This window comes from Monodelphis domestica, chromosome 1, assembly GCF_027887165.1.
Source record: "Monodelphis domestica isolate mMonDom1 chromosome 1, mMonDom1.pri, whole genome shotgun sequence".
In the NCBI taxonomy this organism is placed as follows: domain Eukaryota; kingdom Metazoa; phylum Chordata; class Mammalia; order Didelphimorphia; family Didelphidae; genus Monodelphis; species Monodelphis domestica.
In genome coordinates, this window is record NC_077227.1 from 73,164,937 (window position 1) to 73,184,304 (window position 19,368).

General features: G+C 34.7%; 1 protein-coding gene across 2 annotated transcripts in view; it reads left to right on the plus strand.

Moving 5' to 3' along the window:
- WDFY4 (WDFY family member 4) overlaps positions 1–19,368 on the plus strand; it is a 371,719-nt gene that overhangs the window by 129,568 nt on the left and 222,783 nt on the right. For both annotated transcript variants that reach the window (XM_056800705.1, XM_007478602.3), the window contains exons 22-31: positions 1,274–1,385; positions 2,298–2,488; positions 3,303–3,455; positions 5,878–5,951; positions 7,096–7,257; positions 9,054–9,145; positions 12,361–12,460; positions 16,078–16,283; positions 17,081–17,250; positions 19,026–19,151. In XM_056800705.1, the coding sequence (XP_056656683.1) occupies positions 1,274–1,385; positions 2,298–2,488; positions 3,303–3,455; positions 5,878–5,951; positions 7,096–7,257; positions 9,054–9,145; positions 12,361–12,460; positions 16,078–16,283; positions 17,081–17,250; positions 19,026–19,151 (1,386 nt within the window). The remainder of the gene's footprint in view (positions 1–1,273; positions 1,386–2,297; positions 2,489–3,302; positions 3,456–5,877; positions 5,952–7,095; positions 7,258–9,053; positions 9,146–12,360; positions 12,461–16,077; positions 16,284–17,080; positions 17,251–19,025; positions 19,152–19,368) is intronic.

The following is a 19,368-nucleotide window of genomic DNA, read 5'->3' on the forward strand; positions in this document are numbered from 1 at the left end:
GTATTATGTACAGTGTTTGGCAAATAGGTTGTTCAGTGGGTAATGGATAGAGTGTTAGACTTGGAGTCAAAAAGATGCAGTTTCAAATTATGATCCTCATTAAGTAACCTCATCCATATAATAGTACCTACCTTGGAGGGTTGTTTTGGAGGAAAAAATAAAAAATATATTTGTAAAAAGTATTTGATAAACCTTATTAAATCACCATATAATTGTAGCTATCAATCATCATCATTAATTGATAGATAGCTGGAAGTAACTGTCCTATTTGGGGCCACTAGGTAGTGCAGTGGATAGAGTGCTGCATATGGTGTTAAGGGAGACTCACCTTCCTGAGCTGAAATCCAGCCTAAGATACTTACTAGCTATGTGATCTAGGGCAAGTTATTTAATATTATTTGCCTCAGTTTCCCCACTTATAAAATGAGCTGGAGAGAGAAATGGCAAACTGCTCTAGTATCTGCCAAGAAAACAGCAAATGGGGACACTATGGAAATGACTAAATAACAAAATCTGTTTTATTTCTGGATTGAACCTATGCATTTGTCCTGATTGGCACCATTTTGGACATATACCACCTATATCTACATAAAAGACATTTTTGAAGACATGCTTACAGATTTAGGAAACAGTAATGCTCCTTATTAATATATATATATATATATATATATATTAAAAACCTTACCTTCTATCTTATAATCAATACTGTGTAGTGAGTCCAAGGCAGAAAAGTTATAAGGGTTAAGCAATGGGGGTTAAGTGACTTGTCTAGGGTCACATAGCTAGAAAATGTCTGAGGTCAGTTTTGAACCCATAACCTTACCTTTCTGGTCCTGGCTTTCAATCTTCAGTGTCAGCAGGCTATCTCTAAAGCTATTATGTCTTGAAATGCTCTTGTAACATTGGATAGAATAAATCAAGCAGACTAGATTAGAATGTTAGAATGTCCATGGTACCGAATCCACACCAGCCCCAAAGTTGACAGACCTTGTGGTAGCAGCTATATCTCAAATTTCAAAACCCAGTTCAGCTTCACACAAAAGATCCCAGAAGTTGAAATGAGGAAAAGATTGAAGAAATTTGGTGCACTTAATTATCTTTCTAGTAATTAGCCAGATGTGCATTTATCTTTGGGCTTGAGTCTAGATTTCAGCACTTAATGAAAAATTTCAGTTTACTTTTCATTGGCTAAATTTTCCAGTTAGGTTAAATTTTCCTCCTTCCCTTTCAAAAATGTTATATGATTATTTAGAATTATTTGTGATTTCTTTAGATGAACATTTCCTCCCGGGACAATTCAATGCCAGTTTTTTTGGTAAGAAATTTTGCTGGACACCTTTCAGGTTCCCTTCGTACCATTGGAGCAGTTGCTGTGGGTCAGTTAGGTATGTACAGAAGGTGAATTGGAATAAAGTCCTAGGAATGAGGACTTCTGGGGGTTCTTACTATGCAGGACTATTAGAGCAGTGAAATACTCAGGTTGTTCATGGAAACTAATCAAAATTTCTTATTATTTCATCATCTAATGATCTGAAAAAATATAGTAGTCTCTATATTAAATAATAAATTTATATTATATATAATATAAAATATATTATATTTATATATAATTAATAAATAAATAAAAATAGTAATCTCTATATTAAGTAGTTTAAACTTTGAAAACATCTTAAAACATGACCCTATATTTCCCCCAATAGAATAGTCCTTTATTAACCAGGAACCATACATTTTCACTAATGCTAACATAAAATTATATTTAGATAGGTAGTTTAGAATTACATTGAAATCCAGACACTGAAGTACAATTAAAAGTTGTCTCGCTTATCTTCAGTTCTTATCAATATGCATAAATCAAACCCTGCATTTCTCTTTACATCTAAATAGAAAACAATTTTTTCATTCACTTACAATGAATCTTAATTCAAACCTGTCCAATTTATTTGCCTCCTCTCCTTTAAAAAAAAAGTAAATCAATGATGTTTTTAAAAATGGTGTCATTTCATGAGATTGTATGTCAAAGTGGATAAAAAGCTATCATTAAAGGTAGGAAGATCTGGGTTCTAGTCCTGCCTTTGGGGCATTTTGACTATGTAATACTGGGCAAATCGCATAAACTCATTGAGTCAATGAAGCTTCTAAAACCATTTTTTACAAAGATGGAATTCACAGAATCACGTCATTTCTAGAGTTAGTAAGGACTTGCAGGCATCTAGTCTGACTTATTTAGATCACTAGATAATTTTTAATTGTGCTGAAATAGAAAGTGATTACCTGAGACTTTGGATTGTCCTTAGGGGTAAGAGTGTTCCACTCCAGTCCTGCGGCCAACAGCCTGAACTTCATTGGTGGACCTGCCATTCTCCTTGGAATGATTTCCCTGGCTACCGATGATCATACTATGTATGCTGCCATTAAAGTTCTTCACTCAGTTCTAAGCAGCAGTCCCATGTGTGACAACCTCATGAAACACATGCACGGATACCAGGTAATAAAGCACCAAAGTTTCCCCTTGGAAGTCAAAGAGAATGTGGCGGTAAAAGGGCCTCTTGACTGTGGGTAAGAAAGGCATCTCATTTCAGTAGTTCCCCAAATTTGGCTTTCACATGGGTGAAGAATGAATAAATGAGTAAATGAATGAATAAATAAATGAAGAAAATATTAAATGATGACTAGAAAAAACACTGTGATAAGTGATAAAGATACAAAAGAAAAGCAAGATTGACACTGCTCTGCAGTAGTTCACATATTTTCATTATTAATAATAATAATGAATAATAAATAATAAATTATTAATAAGCCCCTCTAGAAGGTTCCATCGACAAGTCAGATGGACAGGTCCTCTGGTCCTTAAAGTGAGACAGTAACGATGATAATGTATTTTCTTTAATGTAATCTAATGATTAATTAAATTAATAATGACAAAAACATTTTTCCTTTTGATGTCAAATCATTTGACCATGCCAAAGACTCTGAAGGCATGAATAAAGCCTCTCAGCTATGGTGGCCTGTCTAACTTTTAGAGAAAAGTGAGCTTATATCCAATACAAAGTGTCTGTAATAGAAGTTTGCCAAGGAAGCCCAAGCCCCATTGGCATGCTAATGGTGAATTGCTATCTCTATGTAGCAGCTGCCTTGTCCAGATCAGTTTTCAAGTTTGTGGTAAGACATCAGCAGAGCTAGTTCTGTTCTCTTCAGTTGTAGACTATGGGGGTACAGAAAGGCATTTGGAAAAAAATATATTGATCAAAGAGTAAATTGAGCTTTATTGCATAGAGAGATCTTGCTCTATTTTTTTTCAGATACTGACATTGCTCCTCAAGAAGAAGGTACGATTGTTGAACAACAGAATTTTCCAGCTCATCCTTTCTATTGCTGGTACCATTGAGCTGGGCTTTGGATCGTCTGCTATCATGAATCTTGGTATATTCCAGCACGTTCTCTGCAATTTTGAGGTAAATTGGGGTGGGGGGAAGTTTACTATTGAAAATGTTACTGTGGCAAAAAGAAATACCCAGAAGAGATCCGAAGGGTGCTCAAAAGGGGCAATATTGGTTGCCACCATGTGGAATTTGATGAAAAGAAAAAAAAGCTGTACATTGTAGATTAATGATTTTGTAGGCAATCCTGTTTTTTATTTCTAGCAAGGAGTCAAGTTTCTAATAAATAATACAGGCTTAGTGGATTGAGAACCAAGCCTGGCTATGAAACGTCCTAGGTTTAAATCTGGCCTCAAACATTTCCTAGCAGTGTGATCCTGGGCAAGTCACTTTACCCTCATTGCCTAGTCCTTACTGATCTTCCTCCTTGGAACCAATACACAGTATTGATTCTAAGATGGAAGGCAAGGGTTTAAAAAAATAATAATATAGAATGTCATACAAATCTTAGGGAAGTTTTGGATTATAATAGAGTCAGTATAGACTGGATGAAATGCTTTTCCTCATCCAACAATCTGTAACTACCCTTAATTCCTACCATAGGAGATGGATCCTGTAGACAACTTTACTGGGATAATTTTAGGGCAATTAAAATAATAAAAACTGCCTGGATTTGCAGCATTAGTGAAATATTCATATCCCTTCCTTGTTCTCCCCTTACCTTCAGCAATGAGAGAGTAATTCTGCCTCATTCAAATTGAAATAGATGATTAGACCATATCCATCACTGCTACACTTTTTCTTTTCTTTTAATTTATTCCTTGTCACTATGAGAATTTTTAAAAACTCAGTCAATAAGTATTTACACTTATTAGGTTCCACATGTTGTGCTAAGAGCTGAAGATATGAAAAGAGGCAAAAGACAGTCCCTGATCTTAAGGAGGATACAGTCTAATGGGGGAGAAAGCATACAAGTAAATATATACAGAGCAAGCTATATACAAGATAAATTGGAGTTAAAAACGGAAGAAAGGCACTAGAATTAAGAGGAATTGGGAAAGGCTTCTACTAAAAGATGCTATTTTAGTTGAGACTGAGAAAGTAAGGGAGATCAGCAGTCAGAGTGCAGGAAGAGAGAGTCCTGGAATTATCTAATACTGTGGAGAATCTGAATCTATAGTGCTTGCCAAATTGAATAACCTTAATTGTGTCAGTGTTTTAGATATAAACATGGAAAAGATCCCTGTAAGAGGAACTTTCAGGGGCTGGGGCAGGGTCAGAGAGGAGAAATGGGAGATGGAAGAGACCTAACACCAGGTTGTCTACTCCGTCCCAAAGAGACCAATTATACTTTGCTTTTTTTTTTTTGTGACCTGAAGTAATCGAAGTGATATCCATAGTGGTAGCCAAGTGATACTTCTAGGATTCCAATGTGGTTTAGAGAGCTATTTGTGCTTCTAGCAGCTCTGTGGAGTAGGTTGATTTATGATGACCAAGATTTATGATTAACAATTTATAGATGGAAAAACTAACACAAATAGAATGAAGTTGTTAGTTCACAGGCACACACGAGATAGCGATGAAGATGAGAGTAGGGCTAAAAGGTCTTTGGACTTCCCATCTTGTACTTCGCTTGCCAGTCTACCGTCCCTTTATTTTCTGCATAATTTATCCACTTAAGTGATTTGGTGCTTTGAATAGCTCAACAAAGTAGTTTAATTAAGTACAAAAGATTACTTTGGTAAGTGAATTTCTACTTTGAAGTTTTACTGATGGGCTTTTTGTTGTGATACTGATTTCTCCTTAATATTCCTTCACATACACACAGAGAACACTCATTTGTAACAATGAAAAATATTCATAGAAATCCAGGAAACCCAGTGACCATACAGAACAATATATACCACATTCTTTATGTAGAATTCCTTCTCCTCCTTCCCTCCTTCCATCTTCTTTGAGGAAAAAAAGCATATTCCATCAATGGTTCTCTTGTATCACAATGGGTCACCACAGCTAGTCATCATGATTTTCCCTTTTAATGTAGTTTTCACATATCATTTTGCTTTTTGTTCTCTGACTCTGTTTACTTTGCTTTATATCAGCTCACATATTTTTAAAAAATGCTTCCCACGTTTTTCAGAGTTCCTCCTATGTTATCATTTTTATGGTGCCTTCATAGCCTATCACATTCTTATCTTGCACTTTGTTTAGCCATTCCACAAATGACAGATGCCTACTTTGTTTCCATTTTTTTGCAGCCAAAAAAAAAAAAAAGCGATGCTGTGAATATTTGCATAGATGGGGGAGGGGGGCTTTCTTTTTGACTATGACTTTCTTGGGGTATATGCCTGGTAGTAAGAACAGCCAAAAAGTATAGCTTAATGTATTTATCATAGTTTCTAAACTGTGACCAAAAGTTCCCCTCACCCCCATCCCATTTTCTATAAAAATATATTTTGCTATAGCATCATTCAAAGCATATTTTTCTGTCTTTCAGCTCTGGATGAACACGTCAGAAAATCTAGATGTTGCTCTCTTTTCCCATCTCGTGGAAATTCTTCAGTCACCAAGGTAGGCTATCCAATGAGAACTTCTGCTTTCTACAACTTTGTCTTTAGTTATGAATATGGCTGAGTATCAGGAAGAAATAAGACTTTCCCAGGGTAATTCAGGATATCAGCAAACTTGTCTTCAATGTTCAAAGAGAAATTCATTAATGCTATAGAACAGCTCATAACAGTCTGTGGAAATAGTTTATATATAGAACCAGTCAGTTTGTAGGATGCCAGCTCCTTATATTTTACTGTCCTTAACTCCTTGTTGCTTCTGTGTCTCATTCCCTTTTAACTTATTTGCAAGGACTCACCCTGATCAGGAAAACAGGAATATATGGCAATATCTAGTGGAATTCTCAAGACATATGCCTGGATCCTGTTAATTCATTACTTGTTTTTATTTTTTATTTGACAACTGAAAATCATATACAAAATTGAGAATTTTTATCTCTTATTCCTTGACTTTTTGGTTGTGGTGAATAATGTAATTTAAATGAAAGAAAAAAAGAGAAATGAGTCGAGGCCCTGATTTTTACATTTCTGTTTTCTTTTTAAAAGAATGGAAATTGTAGGGGAAGATGTTGTTTTCTTGAGATGAGAACATTTTGATGGGAAATTAAATTTGTGAATGTCTCCACTTCCAAAAAAAAGGGATGTGAATACTAGAATTATTTTTACAATTTGACGTTAAGATAATACAAGGTTATCTACTTTGTGGCTTCAAAAGGGTGTGTATGGCATATAGTCAGACAATCTCACTGAAGAATGTCGGTAGTTTCTAGGCTATTGGCAAAGTGGTGCTAGAAATCATTTACATGTCTAATGCCTTTGTTTTGAGCTTTATGTAATCTACATTTGTTTCCACTGATACACAGATTTAAAAGTCAATAATTGGGGCTTTTGTTTGAACTCTCTAAAACATGGCAGTTTCCAGGGGGTGGAAAGGAAGAAGTAGAGGAATGTCCCAGTGCAGACTTTGGTTTTTGATAACAGACACATATTCAATGAGTGTCTGACATTGTTTTGAGAGATTGCCAAGAAATCATCAGGAGTCAAAGGTCCATGGAACAAGCAGAGTCTGCAAACCTTTTTAGCAGAAATGCAGCAAATTTGGCTCTTTCCAGTAAATGCTTTTACTGTCTCTTTCCCTTTCTCACCAGGGAAGGGGCCCGGAATGCTGAAATTGCTCACCGGGTACAACTGATACCTAGGCTGGTCTTCCTCTTTAATGATCCCATCCTTAGTCCCTCTAAGATCACCACCATCATTTCCATCCTTGGTCATTTGCTGAAGAGATATTTCAACACCCAAGATGTCATTAGGTAATAAAATATAATAATAAAATATTATTATTAATAATTGACAAATAAATTTTAATGATGCTTTTACACACATTTTATCTTATTTATGCCTAACAAGCCTGTATATTAGCTACTACAGATATTTGATGGGTTCATTATTAATCATTTTAATGGTTTAACAACATAAATCAAACCAATTTGCTCTTTCTTTGCAAGGAAGATTCCATTTTTATAGAATCTAAGTGGACAGAAACTTCCTACCTATTTAAATCATGTATCAATGTTATCCATAATTATGCTTTTATGGGAATTGGGATTATTAACTGGCATTGTTTACATTATTTGTTTTGGATTTTTGATCATCTGATTTAGGAATTCCCAGAGTTTGATACAGAGTATTATATGGCATTTATATTCCTGCACCCATTTCCAAGGTCACCATTTTCAACATAAGCATCAATCTCATTTGCTGAATCATTTTCTTCTCACATTCTACTTTAGATAATTTCTAATTTTATTTAAATATTAAAAGTACAAGTGAGAGGAAAAGTGGAAAAACCACCAGATAGCAAAAGGGCAAAAGACAGTTCTTATTTTTGAGGAGCTCACAGTCTAATAATGGGGGAAAGCAAGTCAGTGCCTACACTACTTAATCATTGACTGGTAGAAGCAAAATAGTCATTCTCCAAGTTGATCAGCAACAAAACTTCTATTTCCAATTGGTTCATTGTTGCCTCCTCCTTCCAAACTTTTAGTGCCAGCTGGTCAGCTTTATTATGCTTCATTTTCTACTCACATCAGCTGCTATGTTGGCATTCATTTATCTATGCATTTTTTACAAGGTTTCATCTTTAATGAGTTAATAATACAAGTATTTTTAATAGGAAAGTCCTTTGGATTTTCCACTTTACCAATTGGGAAAGTGAAGTTAATTACCAAGTCTTCCTGACTTGTCTCTCTCTGTTCTTAGGCTCTAAGGGAGCATTTGGGAATTAGAAACATCTTTAATGAAAAAAATTAAAAAGATAAGACATACCTGGTACTTTCCTCACATAAACTAACATTACATTTTTTCAAACCACAAAGAATTACACTTGACATACTACCGATAGATTCTGTAGAGATGAAAATAAATAATGCCCCTTGATTCTAAATATGACTGTGTGTTCATCTCCAAGAAAGGGGTGGATCAATGAATTATTAATAGCCAGAAGGATGATAGTTTATCAAGTCTAACTCATTTTGTATATATAAACTTAATTTATCCTCAAAACAACTCTGTTAGGAAGTGCTATTATTAAAAAGTCTTGCAGTTGGGGAAACTGAGACCAAGAGATATTAAAGCCAAGATCATTCAAGTCATAAGTACCTGAGGTAGTATTGAACTCAGGTCTCTGTGACTTCAAGTCCATTGAGCTATTGATTGTGTTACCTAACAGATAGCTATCTAGTATGTCCTTATTTACTCTTGAAACAAAGAAATTATTACTACATATGACAGAGCAATATTGATTTTCCAATAAATTCTTGATTATTTACACATTGTAAATTACTGACTGTCGCCTACCACATCCCAAGGTGAAAAAATTCAGTTATTTTCTGCTCTATTTATGTTTGTTCCCTTTGCCTATCTTAGATAATCAATACAGCTGTCTGTAGAATTACTATCTGATTTTTACATTCTGATTATTATATAAGAAGGACCACTTCTTACACATGAATTAAACTAGGGCAGATGATGATATGCCTAGAAAAGGCACATATAAATGACATTTCTTACTTTCTTCTTCCCCTTCCTCCCTTTTGTTTCCTTAAAGGCTTGGATTATTTATTGTCTACACTCTTAAACCTTCTTCAGTAAACGAAAAACAGATTAGCATGGACAACAACTTGGATTCCTTTTTACAAGGTAAGAAGATATTTTTTCAGGGTTGGTTTTTAGTGGCATCACAGTTTCATGAAAAAGATTTCTAATATATTTTCTCACAATGTCCCTAAAATATTTTCCTTTAGGAGAGGAACCAACATGATACAATATAGTCAGAAGTTTACATTAGTTTACATACTTCCTCTGGTACTTACTTCTTATATGAGCTTGAACACTTGAACATTTAACAGTTCGAGGTATCAATTTCCTCTTCTATAAAACAATGACACTGGACTAGATGTCTCCTAACAATTATTAAGTGCCTCCTATGAGCCAGGCACAGTGGAAAGGGTTTCCTTCTAGCTGTAAATCTATGATTCTATAATCATGGTTTAAATCTCAGAACTGACAATTCCCCCCTTTATATTCTTAAGCAATTCATATAGCTGGACCTCAGTTTCTTTTGTAAAAGAGGGACTTAGACTACATAATCTCTGAGATTGCTTCTAGGTCTAACTCCATGACCAGAGATGTCTGTAGACAAAGAAACACAATTTTGAAAGGTTACTATTTTTACAAATGAACAACAATAATAATGACTCAAATCTCTTGTAATTCTAATACTTATAAAATCAATTTATTATATTCTGTCTATATTATATATATTATAGGTTCTACATATACATATAACATATCTTATTTCTTTAATGTCATACTAGAAGAGAATATTACAAACCTTAAAATACTATATATATATAATTATATGTCTATAGTCAATACATTTGTATAAAATAATATTTTTATTGCTTCATAATTTCATTCTTGAGGAAAATACTTTATAACCCTTAAAATACTATATATACAATTATATTATAGATCTAGTACATATGGATATGTGTATATATCTACATATATGTATATACTATATATGCTATGTAATTTTATTATATATAATAAAGTCATATTGTCATAACACATAATATATCATTATATTATATAATATATCATAATATATGTTATTATATTGTTTAATTCTATTTCTATGTGTACATATACATAATGGAAATTACTGCATACTATAGAATACAAATTATGCATGTATCATACACAGAGTATTATATGAATATATATATACACATATGTAATGCCTATATACACATGTATGCATATATAATTCATCAGTTATATAGCATTAGATTATATTCTAAATTATTCTATAGTGGATCAACATTCATATTTAATTATTATATCCACTTTCAATGAAGAAACAGAAAGTCTGAGAAGTTAATTATTCCTCAGCCAATGATCTCTCTATAACTTTACAGCTAAGAAAAGTGCCCAGAATAATAATTCAATCCAGATCTTCTGACTAAAATTCCAGTCCTCTCCACATGTCAGGCTCTCTCTGAATACTGGTTCATCAGCTATAATTTGAAGTTTCATAATTTAAAGAGACTTATACTTGAAACAGGAGATATAGCGATGTGGAATAGTCTTCCCTTTTCCCCACTAAATTAAATGGTAATTATTAATGTACAGAGTGGTACAATCACAAGATCAGTGATCCTATCAACAGAGGACTCAGATCCAAATCCTATCTCTAACCCCAAATGACTGTTTGACCTTGGGGAAGTCTTTTAACTTTCCTACACTTCAGTATCCTCATCTGTAAAATTAGTGTATTAGACTAGATGAATATGAAGTTGCCTTCCAGATCTAGACCTGTGATCTTTCCAGATAGATGAATGTTAATCTTTTCATGAATTTTCATATGACAATAGGACTTTAGAGCTGATGGGGCCCTTAACAATCCAACCACCTGTTATTTTATAATGGGGAAAGCCAGGACCTGAAAAATAAAAGAAATTACTTAACATGTTTTTCTTCTCTGCTCTTCCTTCATTCCTTTTGCTCTCTCCCTCCTTCTGTCGCTTTTTGCCTCCCTTCATTCACTCCCTCTCATTCTTATTCAATTCCTTCCTTCCTTAATTCCTTCCTTCCTTCCCTCCTTCCTTCCCTCCTTCCTTCCCTCCTTCCCTCCTTCCTTCCCTCCTTCCTTCCTTCCTTCCCTCCTTCCTTCCTTCCTTCCTTCCCTTCTTCCTTCCCTCCTTCCTTTGTTCCCTCCTTCCTTCCTTCCCTACTTCCTTCCCTTCTTCCTTCCCTCCTTCCTTTCTTCCCTCCTTCCTTCCTTCCCTACTTCCTTCCCTCCTTCCTTTGTTCCCTCCTTCCTTTGTTCCCTCCTTCCTTTCTTCCCTCCTTCCTTCCTTCCCTCCTTCCTTCCTTCCTTCCTTCCTTCCTTCCTTCCTTCCTTCCTTCCTTCCTTCCTTCCTTCCCTCCCTCACTCCCTCCCTCTCTCCTTCCTTCCTTCCTTCCTTCCTTCCTTCCTTCCTTCCTTCCTTTCTTCCTTCCTTCCTTCCTTCCTTCCTTCCTTCCTTCCTTCCTTCCTTCCTTCCTTCCTTCCTTCCTTCCTTCCTTCCTTCCTTCCTTCCTTCCTTCCTTTCTTCCCTCCTTCCTTCCTTCCCTCCTTCCGTCCTTCTTTCCTTCCTTCCTTCCCTCCTTTCCTCCTTCCTTGCCTCCTTCCTTCCTTCCTTCCTTCCTTCCTTCCTTCCTTCCTTCCTTCCTTCCTTCCTTCCTTCCTTCCTTCCTTCCTTCCTTCCTTCCTTCCTTCCTTCCTTCCTTCCTTTCTTCCTTCTTTCTCCCAAGGAGGCTATGTTCTACTGGGAGGAAGAAGTACAAATGTATACATATAAATTTTTAAAAGTATATAGAAAGTATTTTCAAAAGGGACAGGGAACTAAGAAGTAAAAAGAATCAGTAAAAAGTACTAATAGAAGGTGGCATCTAATTTGGGTTTTTAATGAAGCTATGGAAAGAGTACACCCTAGATCCCACCTCTCTGTGGAATGGAGTGGTGCTGAGGGAGGAAAAGAAATATTCAGGAAACAGCTAAATGGCAGGTTTGACAGCATTAGAGAGGGTGGCAATAGGAAATAAGAATGGAAAGGTATATAGAAGTTAGATTGTGGAAGACTTTAAATAATGCCCTCCAAATTGGTTTGCCATACTATTTTCATTCCAACAATTTAAAAAAAAATTTAATTAAATTAATTAAAAAAATATGACCTCCAAAGGAAAGCAGGGGAACCTACCAAAATCACAGATAAGACCCCTCTATCACCACCAATCTCCCTTTCTGAATTGTTTATTGAAGCCTGCATTCTGACATTTTACTTTGTCTCTTCTTTCCATGTTTGTAGCCGGAAGCCAAACATCTGGCAGGATGATCTGGCTCAGAAACCAGTTACTCGAGATGCTGCTGGATGTAATCTGTTCCAACAAATTTCATCTGTCCTCAGAGTAAGTAACAGTATGTAGGATGATCCAGCCTGTGGCTAATTCATACATACAGCAGTAAGAAAATGTTTTCCTTAATGAAAATATTGGTATTTCTCACTGATTTCTAATACATATTTCTAGCATTGTCACTAGGGAAATTACAGTTTTCTAACGGGCTAATCTAGACCTTACCCTAAAAATTTTTCAGAATATTTGAAATTCAGAAATATATGAGAGAAGTAATTTTGGTGTAATTATAATAAGTCTTTTTATCTTCTTTTTTTAAAATTCCACTTTAATTTTTTTTATTCATTTTGATTTGCTTGTGATTTATCTCTCTAGAGAGCATTTGATGAAAAACTACTTCTATGTATGTACATGTCTAGACTGCTTCCTGCTCTACTCTCTTTGAAAGTTGCCTAGGACACTGACAGATTATGTGACTTAGCCAGGCTGATTTAGACAGTATGCGTCAGAGGTGGGATGTCCAGTTTTCCTTGATGCTTAGGCCAGTGTTCTATGACTTAACGTACTTTGTTATCTCACATAATCGCTTTAGACCTCAGTTTTCTCATCTGTGGACGTGGACTTGTTGTGTGTAAGATCCCTTCCTTCCATCTCTAAATCATTTTATTCAAAGTAATAAAATGTATCTTTAAAATAAAGTTCTAAGTATTCTATAAAGTTAAAAACCAACTTGAATTCACCTATAAAATCATCATATTTGTCAAAGGGAACATTTGTAAAATCATATTTATGCATAATGTATATTTGCAATGTGGAAATATGAGGTTCAGAAATAGTCTAGGATCATTGTCTATAACTGGCACTAGAGACAATCTATCTACCTATCCATCCATCTGTCCATCTATCTATCTATCTATCTATCTATCTATCTATCTATCTATCTATCTATCTATCTATCTATCTACTTATCTATCCATCTATCTAATCTTACCTTCTGTCTTAGAATTGATACTAAGTATCTGTTCTAAGGCAGAAGAGTAGTATGAGCTAGACAATTAGGGTTCAGTGACTTGCCCAGGGTCACACAGCTGGGAAGTATCAGAGGTCACATTTGAACCCAGGTCTTCCTGACTCCATGTCTGGCACTCTATCTGCTGTGCTACCTAGCTTCTCCTTAGATAAATATTTCAAATACATCAATGTCCATTCTACTATTCTTCTTTTCTCAAAAATATAATAAAATAGCTCTGCAAATATTTATTTTTTAAAAAAATCTGATGATGAAGCATTTTAATTCATAAACTTTTCATCAGTTCCAGTCTTACCATTGATGACTTTGCAACTCAGGTCTGTAGCACTGCATGCCTTTCCCTTCTTTGGAATCAATGACTCCATTACTCCAGCAAGTTAATCTCTTTGCTTTCTTTATATCAGATTATGATATAGGTCAATGGTGCTCTAAATGTGATCCAGGAAACCGGGGGGGGGTCCATAACACCCTTTTAGGGGTTTTGTAAGGTCATAATTATTTTTCACAATGACACTAAGATGTTTTAATTTTTAACATGATAAAGAATCAATAGAGTTAATCCACATGAACAAATAAACACTCCTGAGGAAAGAGAGTCCTTAGTAATTTTTGAGTATAAAGAGACCCTGAGACTAAACAGTTTAAACAGTTTTTAAACTTAGGGCTGCTGGAAACAATCAAAGAACTCTGTTGCTAATGAGAATCATAGAATTTAGAGTTGGAAGAAACCTTAGACATCATCTAGTCCAACTGTTGAGTTTTTAGATGAAGAAATTGAGGTATAGAGCACTTACGATAATTTCCACAGGCTACCTAAGCAGTAATTAGCAAAAGTGCCACCTTTATTTCCTTTGTGTCATTACCTCAAGGAAGAGCTTGTTTCCAGACACTTATTTCACTGTACTTTCTCAGGTATATTATATAAATCCCTTAAGCATGAATTTCCTTGTCTGTAAAATGAGGATACCTGAAAGCTATGTAGAGCTGTAGGCTTTCCATACTACTGAATGTGTGTGATACTTTCACCAAAAGCCCTGGGATGTAAATGCTACAGGTATATTTTCCCCAATAAACCTTGACTTAATGATATTGTTCAATTGAATCTATACTTAATTCTTAAAATTTAAAACTTAAACATTTATTTTAAACATTCATTTAAAAAATCCATTGCAAATTCTCTCCTTCCTATCCCCTACCATTGAGAAGCAAGATTATACATGTGAACTCATACAAAATATATTTCTATATGTTGCTCAAAAAACGCAAGAAAAAGAAAAAAATTAAAACAGTGCTTCCATCTGCACTCAGATCATATTAGTTCTTCTTCTGAAGGTAGGAAGCATTTTTTCATCATGAGTCCTTCAGAATTGTTTTGGATCATTGTATTGAGTAAAATAGCTGTCAATTCACCATTGATCATCATTACAAGATTGCTGTCACTGTGTACAACATTCATTTGTTCTTTACTTTCCTTGAGTTTATATGTCTTCCCAGATTTTTCTGAAACTCTCCTATTTGCCATTTAGTATTTGATCACCATTATATACCACAATTTCTTTAGCTAGTTGATGGGCATTCCTTCAATTTCTAATTTTTTGCCACCACAAAATGAGCTATTTTAACTATTTTCGTACACTTAGAATTTCTCTCACAGTCTGGCTTGGTCTCACCATTTTTTTCTTTTTTAATTATAATATTCATTTTAAACCACTTATTGTTTAGTCATGTCTAACTTTTTTGTTACCCTTTTTTGAGTTTTCTTGGCAAATATACTAGATTAGTTTGCCATTTCCTTATCCAATTCATTTTACAGAGGAGAAAACTGAGGCAAACAGGGCTGCCCAGGATCCCAAAAGTCATTAAGGAGACATCTGGGACAAGACAACCTCAGGAAGATGAGTCTTCCTGACTCCAGGCCTGGTACTCCATTAACTGTACCACCTCACTTCCCTTTTAAACTATAATTTATTTCTATTACACTTCCAACACTTGTGTTAACAATAGATAGCTTAACTATAGGATTAAAGTCCATTATACTTTTTAAGAATTTAACTATCAGTTTAACTGAAATTCTTTTCCTTCTGCTTTAGGATCTGACTATTGTGAGTTTTAAAATAATACATTTTTTTTGAAATCTTTGTAGCTTTAAAAGTTTTTGTCTTCAAGCAAAATGTTTCAAAAATTAATGACAGAATTTATTCCCATGATCTTAAGTCAGATGTAAATCAATCCCTTTTTTTGCCCATTGTTAAGAGATTAAATAACCCCCAAATCACTTAGCAAATTCTTGATAGATCTAAATGAGAATGCCAGCTTTCAGAAATTTATTCAGCTTTTTACAAGATGCACTTAAATTGAACTAATTAAAATGATATATTTGAAATAGGGACTTTTGTTGTTATTGTTGTTTTTTAATTTATTCTTTTTGTTGTTGTTGTTGAGTTAAGGAACTCCTGGATGAGGAAATCCCCTTACTCCGTACTTTGACATTTTCTGCAACTTTTCTTTTTAGAGGGATTTGTCTAAAATTTAATGCCAGTTTTTCCCAGCCCTGAGCCTAGCTTTCTTTCTACTACACCATGCTACATTAAAAAAAAATTACAAATGTGATCATTTTTTACATCAATACATCTTTCCCCAGGTCACAGGAAGAAATGTTTCTGAAGTTGGGACCTGATTGGTTTCTGTTATTCATTCAAGATCATTTGCACCCAAGTACAGTGGTCTTGGGCATGAAACTACTATTGCACTTTTTGTACAACCCAAGTCTACGGGCCAGATTTAAAGATGGATTGTCAATGGGATCCTGGGTTGAAAACAGTATTTTGGGAGTGGATATTTTGATGGGTGAGTTTGAAAAAAAACATTTTAAAGATACATATCTCTAAAATATATATGTTATATGTATGTATATGTATAATTTTAATATTTAAGAGACAATCTGGTTTGTAGAAGTATGTTAGACTTGGAACCAGGAAGAGCTAGATTCAGTCTTGTTTCTGACACTTGATAGATATGTGGTAATGGCTAAATTACTGAATTTTTCAACCTCAGTTTCCTCATTTGTAAAAAGGAAGATAAGCATAATTGTAGCACCCACTTAAACTGGTCATTATAAGTCTTCAACAAGATAATGCATGTTAAGTATTTTGTAAATCTTAAAGTATTCATATAAATGTCAGTTGTTATTAACATGTTTTCTTTCCTGCATATCCTGTTGATTTCAACCAACTACTTCGAGAAGTCCCTATATATTAACTTACACATGTAAGACAAGAAGTGACTTTCAACTACTATGCCAAAAGAAAATGATTGCTTTTTGATGGCAGAGGCTATTTTGTATTTGTTTTTCTATCTCCAGTCCCTAGACCATTGTCTAACGTATAGTAGGTACTTAATATTATTTGAACTGATTTGAATACTATAATGTTTGTAAATGCACCCTCACCATCATCACTCATTGAGGACACATAGAATTCCTAAGTATGTACTCATTTTCATCTCTCACATGTTATTAGGTGGATGACTGGTGGAACAAATATCCCTGACACAAATATATTATTGACACTAGTTGTGACTGTAGTAATTGATTCTGGTCAAATGATGTTTTTATCATCTCTCTCTCTCTCTCTTTCAATATTTAGATAATTTAAAAAGTCAATCTCCAATGCCTGATTTTAGTTCTTGCTTGATCTCTGGTTTCCAAATATTACCTACATTTCTTAGCCACCATATTCGCATTCCTCAAGTGTACCTCCTCGTATCTAGCTTCTTCCTTCAGACTCCTTTGAGTGAAGTGACTATAGAGTCCACGGTAAGTTCTTTGAAAGGCTTCCAATGGTGTAGAGACAAAGTTTATTTTTACTCTGTGATACAAAAGGAAAAAGGGAGAAACAAAACTCATAAATGATAGAATAGAGGAGATCACTTAGCCAGTAAAGTGTTTGTTTTAAAAATTATATTGTTTCAAAATGATTATTTCTGCCATCCTAAGAGTTTTTTGATAAAAAGTTTCCCATGATTTCTGCTGCAGTGTAATTGAAGACTGGCTGGTTGCCAGAAGACTTGATTCCACACTTTCTTTTCTGTCTTTTATCACCTGAAAATTCTGAAGCACTTGATAGTGAAACTTTTCTTTACAGTATTTATGTCATCTGAAATTCACTACCAAAACTGTCAGCAAATCCCATCCCCTAAAGAGATCACAAGAGCTCCGTGAGCTTAGCATCCGTAAACTTTAGATCTTAGTGTAAGATGTTGTCTTGGTAATTGAACAATTCACACTCTCACAGGTCTCTCTTTGAAAACATGGAAGGTAAACACTTTAAGCTTACATTTACCATGATGGGGAAATTTCATTCAAAGATAAGTGGACAATGTGTTCTTCTTCCAAATGGGGATTAGCTTAGTCAAGTAACTACACAAATTTTGGTAACTACAAGCAACTGAAACACACACCATTGTCAAAGCAAAAGAAGATACATACAAATAGATGAGTAGGATTAGGGTTCACAAGAAGCTGAAGGCGCTATCAGTGAATATTGGAGATGGGAAAAGAAGCTGCAACTTTCAAAGAAAGTACCACTGAGAAGGGAACACTCCCTCCTTATGATCAGGGGTTGTTTTGTTCAGGGTTTTCCTATCTCCAGGAGGTAGCATTGAGCTTGGTACATAGCAGGTGCCTAAGAAATACAGAAGTGAAGGGAATAAGCATTTTTATAGATCCTTCTGTACGCTAGAGAACATAAATACTCCTACAAACATTATCTTACTTGATTCTCATAACAGCCATGAAAGGTAGATTTTTTTATTATCTCCATTTTACCATTGAGAAAATGGAAGCAAAGAGATTAAATGATAAACTGAATTCTTTTTGATTGACAGCAATATGGGTGCCTTTCCTTAGTTTCTGATGGACTATTCCTGCTAGTATGTATTTAAAGTCCTAGTTAGGGCTCTTCTCTAACCCATAAAAAATAAAAGATCACTGCACCCTAATGCAAATATTAATAATATGGAAATAGGTCTTAATTCATGACACATGTAAAACCCAGTGGAGGGGGGGTGGGAGGAGAGGAGGCAAAGAAAGCAAATCATGTCACCATCAAAAAATATTCTAAATTAATTAATTAAATATTTTTTAAAGCCCAAAACAAAATAAAATAAAAGATCACTTCCCAAGACCAGAAAACCCTGCCTCTACTCTTTAGTGCCAAATTGTAAAGCACACAATAATCTTAATCCTAATTTCTAGTGGTAGGAACATATTATAAGTGTTTTGCTTAGTTATCTCTTTCTAGTTCAACTTGCCTTAGGAAAATTCTAGATGAGGAAACTATCAGTGTAGGTTGGCATATTGTCTGTCACTTATAGTCTTAGAGGGTTGCCCAGAGTACTGAAAAGTTAAATTATTTATACAGGGTCACACAGCCATTATATGCCAAAGATTGGACTTGAACGTTTAGATTTCCTGACTTCAAGGACCATTCTGTATCCACGACATAATGCTGAGGCTCATAAATTATAGACATTTATGAATTATGCATATGTAAATTAAAATACACTTATAATGTTTCTTTTCTGTTTTAGACAAGTCTTGATGTCATGTTACAATGGTTATTACAGAACCACAATGGGGAAAATGCCCTTAAGTCTGGTTTGTGCACTGAAGGTGCCTTGCTGCTCTTAGAGATGGTCAAAGCCATGATTAACCAAGTGAGTACTTGTTCTCATCAGGACCTCAGTCATTCAAACTGTGGTAGCTCCCAGTTTTTTTGTAACCAGGATATTCCTATTATTCAGCTTTTATGTATGACCGCCTTCTCTCCATTTAAAGAAAAATTGACTTTCAATTCAGGCCCTCGTAAGAGATCTGACCATTTGGCTCTCCTACTAAGCCATATTTAATGGCTTCTGTTGGTCTCCAGAAAGA